The sequence below is a fragment of the Bradysia coprophila genome, assembly GCF_014529535.1.
Source record: "Bradysia coprophila strain Holo2 chromosome IV unlocalized genomic scaffold, BU_Bcop_v1 contig_5, whole genome shotgun sequence".
Classification (NCBI taxonomy): domain Eukaryota; kingdom Metazoa; phylum Arthropoda; class Insecta; order Diptera; family Sciaridae; genus Bradysia; species Bradysia coprophila.
Genome location: NW_023503374.1, coordinates 5,721,743 through 5,742,685, shown reverse-complemented (window position 1 = coordinate 5,742,685; position 20,943 = coordinate 5,721,743). Strand labels below are relative to the sequence as shown.

Here is a 20,943-nt window from a genome sequence, read left to right as displayed (position 1 = left end):
TTCGGTATTCATTTACCAGGAATTGGTGTTCATTTACCTTTCAAATAAAGGCAGGAACTATTTTGAGGAAAATTTTCCCTATTTTTATATTTTTCCCAATTTTTCCAATTTTTCTTATTTTCCTAATTTTTCCTATTTTCCTCAATTTTCCCTATTTTCCTTTATTTTTTTTCCAAATATTGCCTTCTCACCTAAAATAGAATAGTGTATCAAACAAGCATTTTTTAAATTCGGAACAGTGAATTTTACATTAAATAGTTATTTGTGTATCTGTTTTGGACGTTTGATTTTAGGCAATTTCGCGAGTTGTAGCCCGAACGAAGTGAGGGCTACATGCAAAAGTGCCTAAAATCAAACGTCCAAAACAGATACTCAAAAAATTTTTCATGTAAGGGGTTAAAAACCCGAGAAAAATCTCGAAACTCCCTCATTTTCGGCCCCGACACATGAAATAGTCATTTTCATGCCTTGGGCAAAAATTACGGAATTTTTCTCGTAATTTGGGCCCTCGGCATGAAAAGTTGTATACGCATCTGTTGTGGACGGTTTATTTTAGGCACTTTCGCTAGTCGCCCTCACTTCGTTCGGGCTACAACTCGCGAAATTGCCTAAAATATACCGTCCACAACAGATACGTAAAAAATATTTTTTTTGATACCAACATCGAAAGTTGATACTTTCGCCCTCGAAATCCGGGGCGAAAGTAAAAAAATGCAAGTTATGTGTTTGAGCGGGGAGAAAGAAAGAATACATAAAGCGAAAGTCAATATACATAATGCGAAAGTCGACTACATAATGTAATAGTCGACTCTTGTCAATAAGTGTACTGCGATCAAAATTGAAATAAAGCGTGCGCCAGTGCGCTTATTGAAATTAACATACGAAGTTGATACTTTTTGTTGCTGAATGATTTGTTAGTTATTTGTTAATTTTTGTGTGTGTTGTTGTTGTGATGGCTAAATAATTAAATTTTTGATATACCAGGAGGCTGCCGCCCCCTGGACCCCCGCATTTTCTGGCTAAATGCCTTCATATTTCAACATTTTGTTCTGCTGTTTGCGATACGTATCAACTTTCGATGTTGGTATCAAAAAAAATAGTATGAACGACTTGGGGCAAAAGTAAAAAAATTCAACCTGTGCGATTGAGGCCTTGCCTTCGGCGCGGGCATCAACTCTCGCACACGGTTGAATTTTTTTACTTTCGCCCCTTGTCATTCAATGTACTATTGTGAGACATAGCTGTAGGGAATGCAATCCCGGACTGTTTTTGCAATACCGGGATTCGGGACTTTAAATCTGAATCCCGGGATTGATACCGGGATTTTCGGTATTGACAAGAAATTATGATTTGAGTAACAAAAACACTTCCACAAAAATTACTAGCAAAATTCATTAATTTATTGTCGCTTCAAGAGTTTTGACTTATAATGATGGTAATGACATTGTAATAGTTATTTGTGTATCTGTTTTGGACGATTGTTTTTAGGCAATTTCGCTTGTTGTAGCCCGAACGAAGTGAGGGCTACATGCGAAAGTGCCTAAAATCAATCGTCCAAAACAGATACTCAAAAAAATTTTCATGTAAGGGGTCGAAAACCTGAGAAAAATATCGAAACTCCCTCATTTTCGGCCCCGACACATGAAATAGTTACTCACTTCGTTCGGGCTACAACTCGCGAAATTGCCTAAAAACAATCGTCCAAAACAGATACTCAAAAAATTTTTCATGTAAGGGGTCGAAAACCAGAGAAAAATCTCAAAACTCCCTCATTTTCGGGCCCGACACATGAAAAACGTTTTTTTATGCCAAATACTGCGAAAGTTTGTATTTTCGGTCCTCAAATGGTGACCGAAAGTAAAAAAATTCAGGCCTTGGGCCGAAAGTAAATGTCACTGTCATCATTTTACTTTCGCCCCGTGGGCTTGCGTATTTGCGGACCGAAAGTAAATGTCACTGTCATCATTTTACTTTCGGTCCTCATATGTCACGAAAGCACATGTTCACTTGATTGAAAGTACGCATTGAGTGTAGTGTTGTGTTGACGATAACCAAATGTTTTATTAGCAAGTGAATGTGTGTTTATTGTAATTTTATCTGTTAAATCATTTTTATTTTTATACCAGGGGGCTGCCGCCCCCTGGACCCCCGCGCTTTTCGGCATTTTACAGTTTTTATAGCAAATTTTGTTGATAACTCAACAGTTTCATTAAATTTATGTTTTGTTTCGGACCGAAAATACAAATCTTCCGCAGTATTTGGCATAAAAAATAGTATGCATCACTCGGGGCAAAAGTAAAAAAAATTCAAACGTGTGAAGTTTGCAGCCCGCGCCGCTTGTTATGCAAAATACTATTATTCTTTTCGAAAAGGTATTATCACATTTTTGTTTCATGTAGGATCTGATATTTCTAAGCCCACAGATTGTGACAGCTGTTATATTGTATGCAATTTTTGAATTTATTCCTAGTTGAAATATTTGTCGCACACGCATAACACAAAAACCATTCAATATAAAGACTGTCAAATTTTTGGATCTAGAATTTATGTAGAATCTGTTGAAAACGAAAATGTGATAACTTCTTAATTTTTTCAAGTGAAAAAACGCACAAACGGTGCAGTGTTTCGTCGTTCAGTCTTAAACGAATTTTACCACACAAGTAGCCACACGCTGAAAATGCCCGTTCTGACTCTATGCTAGTTGGCTTGACAAGTAGCAAACACTTATACACGTTCGATAAAAGCAGTCCACGATTCCCTCCATTTTCGAACGAAACTGATAGCTGAGTGGTCCATCAATTTTTATGCTTTTTCGAAAAGTAAAGGTTGAAGGAATTTTCCGTTTTAATGATTTTTGGTTGTCAACAATTTGATTTGATGTGATGGAGTCATGGCCAACTTCACTGTTGCATTTTTTGTCAACTTAGTTTTGATTTTCCTTACGAAAACTGTTAGGTTCTTCACCCTATCGAAAATCTTTTGTTTTGTTGTATTTTGAATATCGTAAACACGACAAAGAAATACAGTGGTCGCTTTCAAAAATTGTGCAGTTTTAAACTACTGTACACTTTCATTGCAACTACTGGTGATGAGTTAAACGGTTTTCGTGATGAATATTTATAGTCGAATTCAAATAAAAAACAACAGAGAATGTGACCATGACAACACATTGAATAAAATCAACCTTACTTTTCGTTAAAATCATAAAAATTGATGGAACAATCAACCGGCATCGGGGAATCTGTCACACACGATCATGGTATGAGCACACCATCAATTTGTATGACGTGCCAGATTACCCTACGCCCAATGTCTCACAAAGTAGTTTTTTTTACATAGAATTGTTTATTTGATACACTGTTCGACTTAAGGTTAGAAACTAATTTGGAAAAAAAAAGAAAATTTTGAAAATTAAAGAAAATTGGGAAAATATGGAAAATAGGAAAAATTAAGAAAAACAGAAAAATTGGGAAAATAAAAAATATAAGGAAAATAAGGAAAATAGGAAAAAAGGGAAAATTTTCCTCAATCTTTTCCCAATTTTCCCTATTTTTTTTCCTGTTTTCCTTAATTTTCCCGATTTTCCCTATTTTCTCTATTTTCCTTATTTTTCCAATAATTTTCCCAAAATAGTCCCTGAATAAAGGGAATATGAAAATCGGTTAAACTATACCGGAGGTATGTGCAAAAAAAAGCTAAACCTATCATTCTACGGTCCGAGTAGTAGGACCGACTCTCATTTTAAGTGAATCGATTTTCATAAACTTACTTTCCCTTCCACTATATCTTCGATCGTTTCGTCCTTTTAACCCACTCGGAATTCCGAGTGTTACAAGCGGCACATTAGAGTGATTTTGATTTTGCCGCTATAATCGGTATAGTGTACCTAATGGTATCTATGTTGTTTGTTATTGAGATTGTTGAGGCTATTAGTAAACATGAATTTTACTGTATATTATATGTTGATGTGATTATATCGGATAAGAAGAAAATAATTGCGAGAGTATTTTACTTTCATAGCTTGAGTATACAACGTAAATATAAGTTGTACACTTGAAAGCAGCCACTTCAATATTGTTGGAGTAAAGACAAGGTATACGCAAATTCCTTTCGAAATAACAAAACATATTTGGCTTGCGTCGAAGTTGTTATTATTTTCAGATTTAAATTGCTCTCTAAAGATGCTTGAGATGCTTCTATATAGGTATACAACGAAAATATTAATAATAATTTGCTTACTTGGTAATTCCAGAAAGTTTGACGTTCGGCGCTGACGACCTCGAGCTGATGATTGAAAAGCTAATGGACCAATGTCTTCGTTCGAAAAGATTGATGCATTTGAGGTGGCACTTTTCATCGATTCTCTCGAATTCCGTCGGCTGGCTAAATATGCTAATCCTCCCTGTTTAACGGAAAATTGAATGGAATTCAAATATTATTTTTTCAATTTGCTTTTTACAAGCACAGAAAAAACTTTTTTTTAGTAATAACAATGAAAAGAAAATATTTTATTATGTGAACCTATGGGGGTTCATGGTATACTACATCTTGTATACTTATATGCCCGTATTTATGTATGCCTTTACACATTATGCGTTCATAAAATATGTATCCGAAAAAAAGGGAAAACGATTTTTCACCTAATGGGGATTTTTTTTATTTATAAAAAGCAATTTTCTGTATTAAATCTTTGATGTCGTCATCCATCCACCCCTTTTATTTTTATTTCATTTTATTTTTTTACTCTTACCTTGGAGCTACCTCGTCGTTTGTGGGTGGTAACTACAGGTGTGCTGTTACTCTCAGCTGCTGGCGGTTCGTCAGTTAGGTCACTTGTTGATTTTCGATAGCGCAACGAAACGATGCTATCCGAACATGTTCGATCGAGGGTAGAATGGGATGTATGTAAAACCTGTGAAATGTGATTTCGTTTTAGCGCTGAGGTTGTTGTTTTATCATTACACTGGAATCGCTTGATGTGTTTGAGATTTTATTTTAGAGTTTACAGAGTGTTACAGGGTATATATACTATACACACACTCAGGTATTCTAATTTTCCGCTCAATAAATTTTCGTATTAACACTCTATCAGAGACAGTACATTTACTTTGTATTTTTATGTTCGTTTCTTTCATGAGCGACGGAAATGATTTTCATTTTTATTACACCTACCTGATACCCCGGATTCGAGGTAATGTTAATTGCATGCCGTCTGCTACGACTTCTACTCCTTTGATTCGGATCCACATCCACAATGGGTTTCTCACTGGAATTATTGCTGCCGGTGATGCTGTCGCAACGTGCTGTTGTCGTTGCACCGCTCACCTCCGATTCGGATAATGTCGATTCGGTTATAATGGAATGTCGCTTATCGTGTTGATGGACATGTGGAACGGATTCCTTTAAGTCAATCTCTTCATGCGGTGACGTGACATGATCGAATTTACGCGGTGATTTTGATCTGGCAGCATTTTTTTGTTTTGCGTATTTCGGTGTTTCGCAAAATTTGAATGTTGAATTGGTGGGTGATTCAAAGAATTCGTCAATATTACCTACGGAAGAGACACGGAGTGTGTTTATCGGATGGTAAACCATCTCTTTTACACAGTTTGTTAATTTCATTTCATTTTTTTTGTGTGGTGTGCTTCAAATATTAGATTCACGTTCCACCAAGCCCTCTCGTAATACATCAATTTAAATGCGACATTGAATGTGTGATATAAAATATTAGAAATTGGAAATGTTTAGCATGGAAAAAAATTGAGCTGTCAATTTGTAGATTTGATAAAAAACAAATTCTCAAGGGTATTTTGAATGCGAATTGATGGATTCTGAATTTTTGATCATTCTCGTTTGGATATCTTATGTAAAGCATTGGTGAGACGTAAAAAAATGACGGGCTTTTATGAATTTATTATGGTTTATGTGTTTCGAACAGATTGATTTAGAACGAGAGTGTACAGCATAAATAAACTGTCTTTTTTTCCGCCGATGAAGAATGTGAAATGGACCGTATCGTAAATAACACCAACGTTGCTATTAATAATGAAAATGGAATCGTTTATATGCGAGGGAGTAAGGTAACCGATGTGTTTTTTTCGGTCTTTAAAATAATGTCGACAGCAGAAAGAATTTGAGGTTTCTCATTATAAATAACTAATTGAAAGATTCACTCAATTCTTATTTATTTTTTTGGCGATGGCCGTACGAACAACAGTGGGTTGATTTATGTTGATTATATGCCATTTGTAACATTTAAAAATTGGTACCCCGAAGCCACGGAAAAACTTTTGCTTTGCCTGGAGCTATTTACCGAACTGGCAAAAACAATTGCGGATAATGAAGTAAGATGACGTGAAAAAATATTTTTACTTCACCGAATGGAAGTAGTAAATACTCAATCAGAGATAGAAAGAATTTTTACACTCGCCTCACCATGAAAACACTGAATTATCACGCGGCAATAGTTATTGGAAACCACACTTTTTTAGTTCTCTCTCAGCAGACCTTGTAAACAGGTCTAGGGATGTCAGCAATGTTTTACTTAATAGTGGCATTTTCTGTGGTTATTTATGTTATTCGCCAAAGAGAGAAATTTGATTTTAAATGAAAACGAAGGCGGAGCTTACTCTCCGTATTATAATGAACATCGAACGATCGACTCGGTCGGCTTTGTATCGCGTATTTTCGGTTTCGTTTTTATTCTTCTTCTTCTTCTATACATTTATGTTTAACCTTGAACGATGTGTACAAATGTGATAGAAATGCTTTGTATTTGTTTTTGTTGTTTATTGGTGTGGCAAGTGTAAAACTTTGTGCATCACAGGATTGAAACCACTCAATCATAGTATATGTGTGAATTCGTATACCACGAGAATAATTTTTGCATGAGTATTGAGTATGTATGTTTCGTCGAGACGTATACTGTAATTTCGTGTTTTCAATCCAAGTGATGCAAATAACTAAAAGATATTCGGTTCGGCCACTGATCTTCAGTTAATTCAAGGGAAAGGATCGATTGAGTGAACGAAAACGGAGTTTTTAGAGAATATTGTTATAAAACGAAGTTGAAGACAAAAGCGACGATATTGCGGGAAAAATCTGAAATTCCCTCACTTTCGGCCCCAAAGCATTAAGTAAAATTTTCCACTTTTCGAATAACGTCAACTATTTTTCGACGTCTTTAGATCCAATCTCATACACGTCGCGTATTTGACAATACCATATCACACTTTTCAAAAAAACATTTCCCGCTAAGTGTTCGCCAATATTACGGACAGTTTAACGTGTTTGATATACGCTCACAACGTGCCAGAAGCATAACTTCCTTACATCCTTCAACATATTTTTTGGTTGTATTATCATAGTGAGAGGATAACGTAACTCAATTGTCAATTTGAACATTTGAACATACGAAGTCTACACAAAAAATGAACAACACAAAAGTCAACACTTACTCTCATTTCTAGGGCTAACGGCATCAAAAACAAACTTTTTCGACGAATTAGGACTCTTCGACGGTTTGCTCGATATTGGAGAATCGTATGTGGTGTCGCCGTTCGAATAAGTAATTTTCGGACTCTTTGGCGTCTCATAGTGTACGTTGCCATCATCGTAATCTAATTTCGGACTGCGTTGATCGCCGTATGTAAATTTTCTCGGTGATTTCGGACTCTTGTAGTCGGTGTAGTAGTTGTTTTGCATTGAGTTTTTGTCAAAGTTTCTGCAAAAGAATCAAATTTGTAAATGGGTTAGCAAGGTATGCGTGCGAATGTAATAAAAAGGGGGCCATTCACAAAATACGTTTTCTGTTTGAGGGGAGGAGTAGTCTGAGGAAAGCATACCTTTTCATATGTTTGGATGGTTTCTACATACAAAACCATGGAAAGCAAAAATTCATCATTTTTTGCATGCGTGAATGACCCATAAAGGACTTTGTCGTTTGTTTTGTTTTGCTGTATACCACTGTCTACCCAAAAACTTGAAAAAAACGATAACAAATTCAAAAGAAAATACAAAGCAAAGTTAAGCTACAATTTATCCCTAAGTGGTAAATAACAACGAAACGTGTTCTTATTTTTCATACTGCTTTATTATACAAAAGCTTTCATGTTTCCATAATTAATGATTTCGTTGAAATACACAATTCATGATACCTTCGATGTGCGGTTACTATATTATGCTCGAACATTATGTAGCCAATACTTTTATTAGCAAAATTCCAACACAAGCATGGAGAATTTACCGAAAATGTAATCTCATAAGCAGAAAACTTTTGTCGAATATTGAACTCATTATCAAAATTGTCGAAAGCTTCATGCTTTCACGGTTTTCATTAATTTAAAAAATTATCATTTATCAATTACAAAAACCTTTTTCCTTTTGCCAAATAATAAGATCAAAATTCTAAAGGCACAATCTTAACCTTTTCACATTGTATACAACCTCAAATACAACATATTGACTCAAAATCTAATTTGCTACAGAAATCTTTTATATCCAAAAGGTAAATGGAAATTTGTGAACGAGATTATTTCATGCAAATTTATCATTTTTCAGACTAAATTACTCTCGTTTGAATAGAATACATGAAGGTCTTGAGTGTGGCTGTGTATTAAGAGGGATTATCGAGGATTCTTAAGTTATATAAATGTTGTTCAGTACCGCACCGTTACGGCTTAAATAAATGTGTACAGTAAATGACATAAAACAAATCCAAGATATAAGGACGAGGACCGTACGGTTTCTTAAAAGCGATGTAATGTCTTGCAGACAAAAAACATCAAATAATATCGTTAGGGACATCAGTCATAATATAATGTCTGCTTCTATGCAAGTCTAAGTTTTCCTAAATGTTATAAAAAACTTAAACATGCCTTCCATTCCCACCACTTTTAAACAAAGGCATTGGTTGAACCATTCGTATACAATATACTGTTATTTATGATACAAGAATCGTATGACTATATTTTATCGCACTAGGTGGCAATTGCCGACCCGAGGCGAAACCGAGGTTCACAAAATATAGTGTGCGATATAACACGTACATACGACTCGTACTCGTATTTGATGCAACATTTTATACAATTAAGAGAGCGGGCAAAAATTAATCTTATAGTGGACCTGCTTAGGCTAACAAAAAGAGTTAGATGTGCGTGCATCTTGCGAAATGATTTATGATGACTGTAGGTTGTTTCGTATCGGCTATGGCGGCAAGTCGTGAGCGGCCGTTATGCCATTTTTTCTATTATTTTTCATTCGTAAACGAGTAGAGTTATCAATCTACTTCCAAAGGATAAATTATAGGAAAAGTCAATTTTTTTCTAGAAAAAAAGGTGAAAATCGAAAAATATTTTTTCTTTCAAAAGAAAATATCTGAAACCGATAGAAAGACTGTATTCGCAAGGAAGATTTATAGCGAATTAAAATAGCTGCATTTTCGATTTTTTTTATTTACTTAAATCGGAGAGCTCGTTCTAGAGATATGTCAGTAACAGTGATGTCACTACATGTTCCTCCAAGCTCCTCCATGTTCTTCACCATGTAAAAACATATCGAAATTAAATGCTTCCAGTTCTAAAATTTAAAGATTTTGAAAGATTTCTACGGTATGTGTTATGGTCCCATCTCTAGAACTTAAATAGTCTGAAGGATTTCTGATGTTTTATTGGGTTCGCTTCTCCACTTTTTGGGTTATCGATTTGCTCAGTTCCCAAAATTCAACTGTTACTGTCATAGAGGTAGACTATGCTTTTCCAGGTAAAATAAAGTTTTGTACCTTTGGAATATTGAATGGTTACTGTACACCATTTTCATACTTCTAAACTATAGAATTTTAAAGTGTTCTCTTCTGGACTTTCAAGATTAGTCGATATTGCCTTATGTTTGTTGCTAAACATCTTACTTCATTTGTTTACACGTATTTTCCATTTTTTTCGCAATCCGGAAAATTCAAAATTCCCTAACTTTGCGATGGGTTGATAGTGTTGTCAGAGAATGCTTTGATTCTCTTCATATCATAAAGGTGAAGATATCATGAGTTGAATGTCATATTTATACTGCAAAAGTGAGTGTTTGATTTCATTGGATAGCTGAGAATATGGAGAGAAAGTGGCTCGGGAGGCTCGGGAGACATTCTTTTTACAATTTTCTGTTGCTGTTACGATGCAACGATAAACATTACACATGAACTACATGATCTCAAAACTGTTTACGCAAAAATCAACTCTTTTGAAAGTGGTTCTGGTGTCTGAGGTTCAATACCTTTTTAGATTTCAGTTGGATGTTTTTTTAATAGGGTCTCATGAAAGCTAATCAAGACATTACTTTCCTTTCGAGGTATTAGTTTTCCTCCAAATTGCATTGCTAGAAATCCATCTCGAATATCTAATGATAACCACTAAAGGTGTGCTTTAATATCATCGGACGTTAATTTACAAATGCGTTGTTACATTGTTCGTGCTAAAATGAAAATCAATTTAGGTGATTTATGTGCATAAGTAATTGGATCTCTACAATTTGCCCTGCTGTGATTATACTATTTTATTTCCGTCCCTCACATTCATCGTCCCATAGAAAATATATCACTTCACACATAGCACTACATGTGTATGCTGGTGTGATAAATGTTTTGTACACATTGTTACACTTAAGGAGGATTAACATTTGAGCAACAGTTTTGAATTGCAAAAAGAACTTTCCCAACGAAATGGTATAATAAAACCGATGAAAATCGTGTCGAGCTGATAGGTTTAAAATCTGCTGACACCCAAACCGTTATAATTAAATGAATTGTCAGGGCGAGAAGGGTAAACGACTGTTAGGAATTATGTGATAGAATTTTCTGTGTTCGCATGGAGTTGAGTTCAAAGATTTTGATTCAGTAGTCACTTTACGTAGAGATTTTTGTAATGGGATTTTCTAAATTGGTTTGAGGTGGTTAGAGGTTAGATGTGTGACTTTTACGTAACGAATCGCCAATGTCACTATCGAATCTGGCACTTATTTGAACAAATTTGCGGGTGTGAACAAAATATTTTACTTCAATGGTTTTAACATTGAATTTAACCTTATAACGCCAATAGCTTGATGTCTATTTTTTTAGTCACTATCGATAACAAATGATTGCATTTGCATCAATTGTCTAGCAAAATAAAAACTTACCTCGGTGATTTTGGACTCCTTGGTTCGAACTGATTTCTCGAAGGTGAACGTGATCTATTTTGTTCATCCGGCTCGTACAATGATATCGGTGGTGTCTCACAATCATCCCAACTTTGCTGTTGTATTTTTGGAGCACGAGGACTTTGCGGCGGTGTTCTATTGTGAAGGGACATCTCGGGCATACAAGTGTGTGTAAACTTTTTACCATTTATGAAATTTTATTTTAAATAGTTTTTAGTTTGTTCACAATTTTCAATTCACATTCACTGTTTGGTTTGGTTGCTTTTACTTAGTAGATTACAAACACTATTAAATAATGGTAAAAGAAGGATTAGATATATCGAAGTGATTAGTCATATCGTTGTGCGGGTGCTAATAGTCCCAGAAATAATTTAGTTGCTATTCGCACGCTAAATTTTATTTCTCGGGCCATAACCTCCTCACTGTCTCACTCGGCACAATGAAGCATTGGAAACACGAAAGTAATGTGCTATTCAGATTAGCAAGACATATTATTCGTAATTTATTTTACCGAAATTTACCGGTTTTTACCGAAAAGAAAATTCATTAAATTCAATGCATAAAAACCATGGAAATTTTGCACCCAAAAGGTTGATTTTATTGGTAAAGTGGTCGATAGATACTGAAGGAACAATCAACAAAATGTGGTCCACATAGAAAACTTTCTTTCTTTCATTTATCTTTTTTGGATATCAAATGTGTTCAACTAGTTCTAACACACACGAAAATACGACACGCACGTATTGGCAGCTTTTAAAAAGTTTTGCTTCACATTATTCTTTTTCCATTGATTCCAGTCATCCTCGTTTAATTTCTATTTTCCATATAAGTGCAATGTCCTCAATATTGATTGGTTTTTGTATGCTATCACAACATGAAAGCCGGTTTTATTGATTTGAATGCAATTCAAAATTAAATTATTTATTAAATTGCCGTTACGATGAAAAATAAATGAATTTGGTACGATATATACCGCAATATGAAAAGCGTTTCAGTTAAAATTTTAATCACTGGAACCAGGCCCGTAACTAGGGGGGTACTAGGGGAGCATTGCTCCCTGAGATGTCGATAGCCCCACCCAAATATTTTAAGGCTACAAGTAAACAGGCGGATGTATGTGTTTACTCCAGGATAAAACGCGTAGATCATGCCCGCACGTTAGTTAGCGGGCGTGACGCAAGTCCACTACCAAAAATGTTTTAACAAAAAATTTTTGAGGACGGCGGAGCATATTTACAGCAACTTTTTTAGTTCTCCTTCTTAACTCCAACGACCCCCAAACTTCGATATTTGAAATCTGGGCATCAATACGAGTTCAACGAGCTATCACACGTTACTACAGCTTCAAAATTGTTTGTATGAAAATAAGCAAAATCTCGAATTTTCATATAATGAAAATCGCCTACGTTAGTTAGTTAGTTAGTTCCTATGAAAAAGGACGATTTCGTAACTCCTAAACGTTTCTTACGATTTTCCTGAAATTTTGGTTATAGGTCAATTCCAACAAAAATCTCTTCGAGAAAAGTGTGACGCAGTTTTTGAAATACAATTTCTAAAATGAATGATATCGCTAGAGTTGACGCTTTCAGCTTCGTTACGCAAAAATTAAATTTTACACCCAATTAGTTCAAACAAGCTGGCTTAGGTTTTCTCATCATCTGCCAAATAATTTATACAAAAAAAATTTAGACTGGAAACAACCAAAATTTTACCAAAAAAATCTGCGTCGCATGTGGCAGATAAATTTTCTTGCTGGTCTGTTCCTGAACATCTGCCACTTTGCGACGCAGATTTTTTTGGTAAAATTTTGGTTGTTTCCAGTCTAAATTTTTTTTGTATAAATTATTTGGCAGATGATGAGAAAACCTAAGCCAGCTTGTTTGAACTAATTGGGTGTAAAATTTAATTTTTGCGTAACGAAGCTGAAAGCGTCAACTCTAGCGATATCATTCATTTTAGAAATTGTATTTCAAAGAATGCGTCACACTTTTCTCGAAGAGATTTTTGTTGGGATATCAGTCGTTTTAGAAGTGTAGTCAACACTGCTTTTTATAACAGTTTCCAGTTTTAATTCAAAAATTTTACGAAAATCGAAAATTTGACGAAATTCGAAAATTTGACGATATTCGAAAATTTGACGAAATTCGAAAATTTGACGAAATTTGACGAAATTCGAAAATTTGACGAAATTTGAAAATTTGACGAAATTTGAAAATTTGACGAAATTTGAAAATTTGACGAAATTCGAAAATTTGACGAAAATCGAAAATTTGACGACATTTGACGAAATTCGAAAATTTGACGAAATTTGACGAAATTTGAAAATTTGACGAAATTGAAAATTTGACGAAATTTGACGAAATTCCAAAATCTGACGAAATTCAGAAAATTTGACGAAAATCGAAAATTTGACGAAAGTAATTCTCTATCTGCCACCATTCAAGAAATATCTCCAAAACCCCAATTGACCCACCCATTTCCAACTTTCGACATTTTTCACATATGCCCCTCTGTTCTTCTTGTAAAACTCTGAGACTTTGCCGAAGAAAGTAATTCTCTATCTCTCATAACCCAAAAAAATATGGATTATATTAAACCGGGAGATAAAAAAATCAAAAAGGGAAATATTTTTGGAGATAAAAAATTCACAGTTGGAGATATGAAATTCATAAAAGGAGTTAAAAACAATTAATATAGGAGATATAAAAATCAAATTTCGAGATAGAAAATACAATCTTGGAGATAATAATTTCGTTTTGGAGATAAATATTTAAATTTTGGAAATAATTAAAATAGTAAAAGAGATAAATTAATTGAAAATGAAGTTAAAAAACATAAAAGAGGAGATAAATATATATTAAAATGGAAATATTTAATTTAAAAAGGGAGATACCGAAATTAATAAAATGGAGATAAAATAAATTCAAAGTGGAGATATAAAATTCAAAAAATGGAGATAAAAAAATTAGTAATGGAAGTAAAAATCGAAGATAAAAAATTCGAAATTGCAGATAAATATTTAACGCGTTTACAATTGTGGAGCGGTGTCGGTAACTTAGGTGTTAATTTGTTTTCTCTCGCTTCGTCTAATAATTAGTCTGTGTAACTCATTGCAAATAAAAAGCGTTTTAACACGCCGAGCGATCCGGCCCATTGCCCCGGAGCGCAGCGGAGGGCCGCAATGCGAGCCGGGCGCCGGAACGGTGTCGGTAACTTAGGTGTTAATTTTTTTTCTCTCGCTTCGTCTAATAATTTTTCCGGGGCAGAAATGTGCTGAAATTACTGCGACTGGCAGATGGAGTGTTTATTAGTCACAAACCCTTAAAGGGCCTTTTTACATAAAGCAAAGTCAGCTTTTAGTGACCATTCCCTCGAGCAGATGCAGAGTTAGTTTCTTCGGCAAAGAATTATTCTGTATTGAAAGAGTGGTTGTGTGGAAGGGACCAAAGTGTAAGCTATTGAGCTATTGTGTGTTACTGACCACCCCCTCGATTTTCGTATATCTCTTTTAAGCAAATGTAGAGTTGCTTTCGAACAGGTGTTTCTCAATAACAGGTGTCTGCCCGGTCTAGCTTGCTAGGATGCGACGTGGATGCAGACTAGTTATTGAAGAGTTGTAAGGTTGCAACTTCATTTCAGCTGCGGTCTGTTTTCTAGTTTTCGAACTCAAGGAAGATAAAATAGTTACAAATGTGAGTCGTTGTTCAAAATCCAGATACAAACCCTTGTGAATGGGTTAACACAATTCACCTTAATATCCATCTTAAGATATGTAGTTCCACTGTTCTAACTCAAGTAAACAACTTGAAGCGCTGCAGGCTAATTTTTTAAGATTTTTCGATTTACCACTCATGTGTGCTAGATTCGTCTCTAATGATAACGATCTTCAACTTTTTTTTACAAAAACGAAAAAAGAAAAAAAGTAAGATTTTGCAGTGAGGGTCAAACTTTAAAAGTTTAGGCTTTTTATAAAGTCGAACAACTATTACTAAAACCAATACTTTAAGGTATAGATTCTTAGAAATTTTATATTGTATCAATACAGTTAGAGACAATGCAATTTCAGGATGAATTTGCTTCAGCTGTTTTTAAGCTAATCCAAATATAAAAACAAAACTGTTTATAGGTTTCTTTCATCGTACAGTAAAAACCCAATGAAAGTATACTCAATAGGTGGGTAAATCCACGTATTTTGTGACAGTGATTTTTCTCTTTCACTCTCACAACATCACCTCTGTATTGTAGCGATAGCGCTCTACAATATCCATTTTCACATTTGGTAACATGACTTACGGTGTGTTTTTTCGCATCTTCTTTGGTGCATATTCGTACATTGAAAAGAGACAAAATTCTGTTTTGGTAACATGACTTACGCTGGAATTTCCCAGGTATGGTCTAATGTCAAAATTTCTATGGAGTGTAGGAAATAGCAATTTCATATAAACAAACTCACCTTTCAATGATTTTCATTGAGAGGTGAATTTTTTAGATAAAATCGCTATTTCCTCCGGATTGTATGGACATTGGAAAGACTGACTCGAAGGAGTGACGAGAGCAATTTCCTCAATCTATTTTACATCATGAAAACTAAAAAGGTGTTTTATAAAAAGAGGCCCTAGAAACCAAAATGGTCCTGGGCGCTGAATATGCTGGATGCGGCACTGTGCCTGCCACTACAATTTTGCACAATTAGAGCGCTTGCTATGAAAACTGACTCCAGTTTCAAAAATTTGTATGCACATTACATGACGTAATAAAATTCGAAAATTGAGATAATTTTCACTAAATTTTGGAATTAAAAAAATTAATTTTGGAAATAAATAAAATAAAAAAGATGATAAAAAACTAAATTCTGAAAATGAAAAATTTAGTTTTGGAGATAAATGAATATATTTTACAGATAAAAAATTTAATTTTGAAGATAAATATATATTAAAATGAAAATTTTAAATTAAAAATTGGAGATAACGATATTACAAAAATGGAGATAAAAAATAATTAAAATGAAGATATTAAATTCAAAAAAGGAGACGGTATGACTCCAAATTTAATTTTATTATCTCCTGTTTTTAATTATTTATCTGCAATTTCAAATATTTTATCTTCGACTTTTAATTTTATACCTCCATTTCTGTTTTTTATATCTCCTTTTTTGATTTTTATATCTCCTTTTTTGATTTTTATATTTCCTTTTTTGATTTTTATATCTCCCGTTTATTACTATCCAAAAAAATATTAGTCCTTTCATCCTACGCTCGAGTAGCTCAAAATTTGGTCACTCTAATCACTCTAGCTCAAACGAATCTGCCCCGATTTTTAAAATTATTTTTTTGTTCGAATCGTGTTACGAATACTTTTCATTTGATGGGTCGCACGCCTCTGTAGGTTTCAATACAGCTAAGCTACAGCCGAAAACGCGTTCCCGACCCTCGAAAACCACACTCAGAAACTACTTCGAGGCCAATAAAACAAAATTCTGGCTTTTCCTGGGGTAATGGCGTACCACATTTTCATTTTTATGCCCACCCTGAGGTTCCTGCAAAATTTCATGGAGATTGGCTGACTAGTTTCCGAGATCGACCGTCGATAGATAGACAGATAGACAGATAGACAGATAGATAGACAGATAGATAGAAACATACAGAGTAAGTTGAAAGATTTTGATTGTTTGGAAAACGTTAATTTGGTGCATTTTCTATCAAAATGACCAACTTCAAAACGATGTGTCTCCGGCACTTTTAAAGTTACATAGTCGAGTGATAGCTCGTTTTGCTCGTATTTGAAGCGCGAATAAGATAGAATAGGATTTGTGGTGATACAGGCCAAAGGAAAGAAACTTAAATTCTCGCCTATATATAGTTGCCGTCTTAAAAAAAATTCTTCGTTCTTTTTTTGGAAGTTAGACTGCGTCAAGTCCTCCGCTATCGCTTCGGACATGATCTCGGGCCCTAGATCAAAATAAGATTTTAAAAAATGGGGGTATGCAAGCGTTTTTGGGAGCTAGGACTCCTGGAAGTTTCCATACAATGCCATATAACAGCGTGTGTGTGTGTGAAAAGAAATATTTTTTTTTCAGCTAGTAATTATGAATTATGATATTTATGATTGGTAAATGTTGGAAAAGGTGTTTTGATGGATTTGGGCTATTTTCGTCATGAGTGATGTGTTCCGATGTTGGTTCCTAAATTTTGGGATGACAGATGATTCCTCTGGCACTTCCTAACTTCCATCGGTTTTTTCGATGGATTTGGGTTATTTTCGATATAATTGAGGTGTTCCGAGGTTGGTTCCTAAATTTTGAGATGACAGGTGATTCCTCTGGCACTTCCTAACTTTCATCGGATTTTTCGATGGATTTGGGTTATTTTTGATATAAGTGAGGTGTTCCGAGGTTGGTTCCTAAATTTTGGGATGACAGATGATTCCTCTGGCACTACCTAACTTCCATCGAATTTTTCGATGGATTTGGGTTATTTTCGATATAAGTCAGGTGTTCCGAGGTTGGTTCCTAAATTTTGGGATGACAGATGATTCCTCTGGCACTTCCTAACTTCCATCGGATTTTTCGATAGATTTGGGTTATTTTCGATATATTTGAGGTGTTTCAAGGTTGGTTCCTAAATTTGGAGATGACAGATGATTCCTCTGGCACTTCCTAACTTCCATCGGATTTTTCGATGGATTTGGGTTATTTTCGATATAATTGAGGTGTTCCAAGGTTGGTTCCTACATTTTGGGATGACAGATGATTCCTCTGGCATGTCCTAACTTCCATCGGATTTTTTGATGGATTTGGGTTATTTTCGATATAAGTGAGGTGTTCCAAGGTTGGTTCCTAAATTTTGGGATGAAAAATGTCTTCTCTGGCACTTCCAAACTTCCATCGGATTTTTTGTTGGATTTGAGCTGTTGTCGAGATGAGTTGCTTACAAAACTAGTTATCCTTACACCTAAACTTCCAAAAGAACTGATATCCGCCAAAATACCCTAAGGGGTAAAAGTGTGACGCAAGTCCTTGTTTCTACTTACAAAATAACTGATATCGCTGAGGGTGACGCATTTTGCGCCTCAACGCAAAAGTGTTATCAACAAAAAATTAAACCAAAAAATTTAAGATAGAAAATTTTAGAAAATAATTGCGTCACAAGTGGCAGATGTTGAGGAAAATAGTCCAAATAGAGAAAAATATGTCCTGAATCATCTGCCACTTGTGACGCAATTTTTTTCTAAAATTTTCTATCTTAAATTTTTTGGTTTAATTTTTTGTTGATAACACTTTTGCGTTGAGGCGCAAAATGCGTCACCCTCAGCGATATCAGTTATTTTGTAAGTAGAAACAAGGACTTGCGTCACACTTTTACCCCTTAGGGTTTTTTGGCGGATACTCCATAAACTTCATTAATCATTATACCAATCGGTAACATAGTTGTTCTTTCGTTTCTTTTGTCTGTATGTGATCGTGCATGATATAGGTGAGAGAGTTTTCACCTTTCGCAAATTTGTTAGGCAGTTGTGGAACAAGGGTTCGACGATTAAACCGAACCATAGCTCACCTTTATTCGTTTGTCGAATCTAGCAACCACTAGTTTTTCGTTTTTTCGATGAGAAAACGACTCAAAAGTAGAGATATGTTAGGGGTCTGGAAATCTTCTCGGTGTTCGGGTAAAATTCCTGCCTCCAGTGTAGGATACTATCATACAAGATTAAAATCTCCTGAAAACCTCTCTGTTGCAGGCTTACATACATATCCAGTAATAACCCATGCACCTCGGTGAATGGCCACCTTTTATCAGTACTCGATATATCGAAATTCAATATAGAGTCAAGTGCGTAAAAGTGGTCATATATATCCAGATTGAGGTTCAAATATCTTGATATGCATATATGCAACCAGTGGCACCACCGCACCACTCATTTCGATATATCGAGATTTGTAAGAATGATGTAGAACGACGTCTTTCAACACCAGGGTAAAAAAAAATTGCCCCCTGAAATTCGATCATACGGGCCTGACTGGAACTATGTTGTTAATACGAGTTTATCTAACTCTTCGATTTTATTTTCAATAATTAACAGCTTTTCTAGACTATCCTGTTCCTGGTCAACCCGATAAAGTTGCCCATTTACCAATACGAGGGTTATCTCTTTGTCTATGTGTACACTATTATTAATACTTTGTGAAAACAACCTTTGGCAGACGTAATAGTAATTTATATCAGTAGGTATACAAAAATGAAAAAAAAAAACAATTTCGTGTGGAATTTTGTTGCTTCGAGACGAAACCGAGGTCAACAAACAAACGAAAACGAGACTTTTAGTTTTAAGTTTATCCCGAGTACTACAATAAATTTTCATTTTGCAGAAATTATCGTGAAAAATGAGGATAGTGTTACTGTGTTATAATGTGATAAGCTTTTTACGAAGCTCCCTGCTTTTTGTAGATATCTTAAAATACAGAGTTCAAAAAAGATTCGTAAAGGAATTTAACTCAAATATAGGTCAAGGACATGCTTTTTCAACGTACAAACTGTTAGTTGGAACGATTTTTTTTTGATAGTTTTATATTTGCGAAGAAGTTTTCTTTTGCCAAATCCAAAGTCCTCCAGTTCATCTTCATACAAATTCTTACTTATCACAAAATGTCATCTGTTATCGACAGAGACGAGAAAAATAAGCGATGAGATGTGCCCACCTAAAGTCTTACATGTAGGAAACTGCATGTTAAATAATAATGCCGAAAATGATTCGTCAATATGTCATAAAACTTTTGAAAATATTGAGGATGTGCTTACTGACTGTGAAAGTATCGGCTTTATTTTAGTGTGGGTAATAACATGAAATAGTGACAATTTACGTTGCATGAAGAACGTCGTAAAAATCATTTTTATGCTAAAGTGGGAGCGATTTATCTTCATCACATAAGGAAAATAGCTCCCACTTTTAATTCGCAAAACATTTTTTAACGATGCTTGTCATACAACTTATGTTGTAGCTGTTTGATTTTGTTACCCACACTATTTTTCATTTAAATGTCTGACTATTATCAAATCATCAATTTCAACATATTTCAGTCTATTTTCCGACTAAAACCACTGTATCACTTTTAGGTGATGGATCATTATTAACGAAAAAAAAAACATTACAATGAGTATTGAATACTTAGGTGGGTTGCACAACAAAAACAGATCAATCCGAGACACAAGTTACGTTAGATTCAAGACATAAGTTGAAGCAGCTGCTTCACATTGTATTCTTTCATGAATAGAATAGAAATATTGAATTACATAGCATCGAATGCACATATTATCGCTGTTAACACACTCATCATTAACATAATTGTTCAGTTGGACCAGTTATTTCACTTTTCGTTCAAGATATGATATGGATATGATATGGATAATTAAGTAATTATCAAAAGAATGTTGTGGGTCGAAAAGTACACGCATAGATCTTTTGAAGCGAGTACTGTATTAGATAATCGGGAGCCGAAGACATAATGACAACAAGTCTGCATATCACAAAAAAAAACTGAAGAAGCAAACAATGGAGAGGGAATCAGTGGATTGAAACAATTTTCAGCCAAAATCAACGATGTCTATCGCTGTTTTTGCTCTATGTTTGCTTGCTATTTATATTGCTTTACCGATTATCTGCTCGTACTTATGTTGTAATAAAAAAATCTTTTTATTCGACAGAGTATGGGGATCAATAATACAAATTTTATCGCTTCAGAAGTTACATACCCACATAAATTCTATT

General features: G+C 34.7%; 1 protein-coding gene across 1 annotated transcript in view; it reads right to left on the bottom strand.

The window, feature by feature from the left end:
- The window catches only part of LOC119071890, an 89,932-nt gene that overhangs the window by 52,806 nt on the left and 16,183 nt on the right, over positions 1–20,943 (bottom strand). Inside the window, exons 2-6 of the mRNA XM_037176989.1 lie at positions 11,164–11,469; positions 7,458–7,723; positions 5,173–5,552; positions 4,751–4,912; positions 4,240–4,402 (exon numbers count right to left, since the gene is read on the bottom strand). Of these exons, the coding sequence (XP_037032884.1) occupies positions 4,240–4,402; positions 4,751–4,912; positions 5,173–5,552; positions 7,458–7,723; positions 11,164–11,345 (1,153 nt within the window). The 5' untranslated portion in view covers positions 11,346–11,469. The remainder of the gene's footprint in view (positions 1–4,239; positions 4,403–4,750; positions 4,913–5,172; positions 5,553–7,457; positions 7,724–11,163; positions 11,470–20,943) is intronic.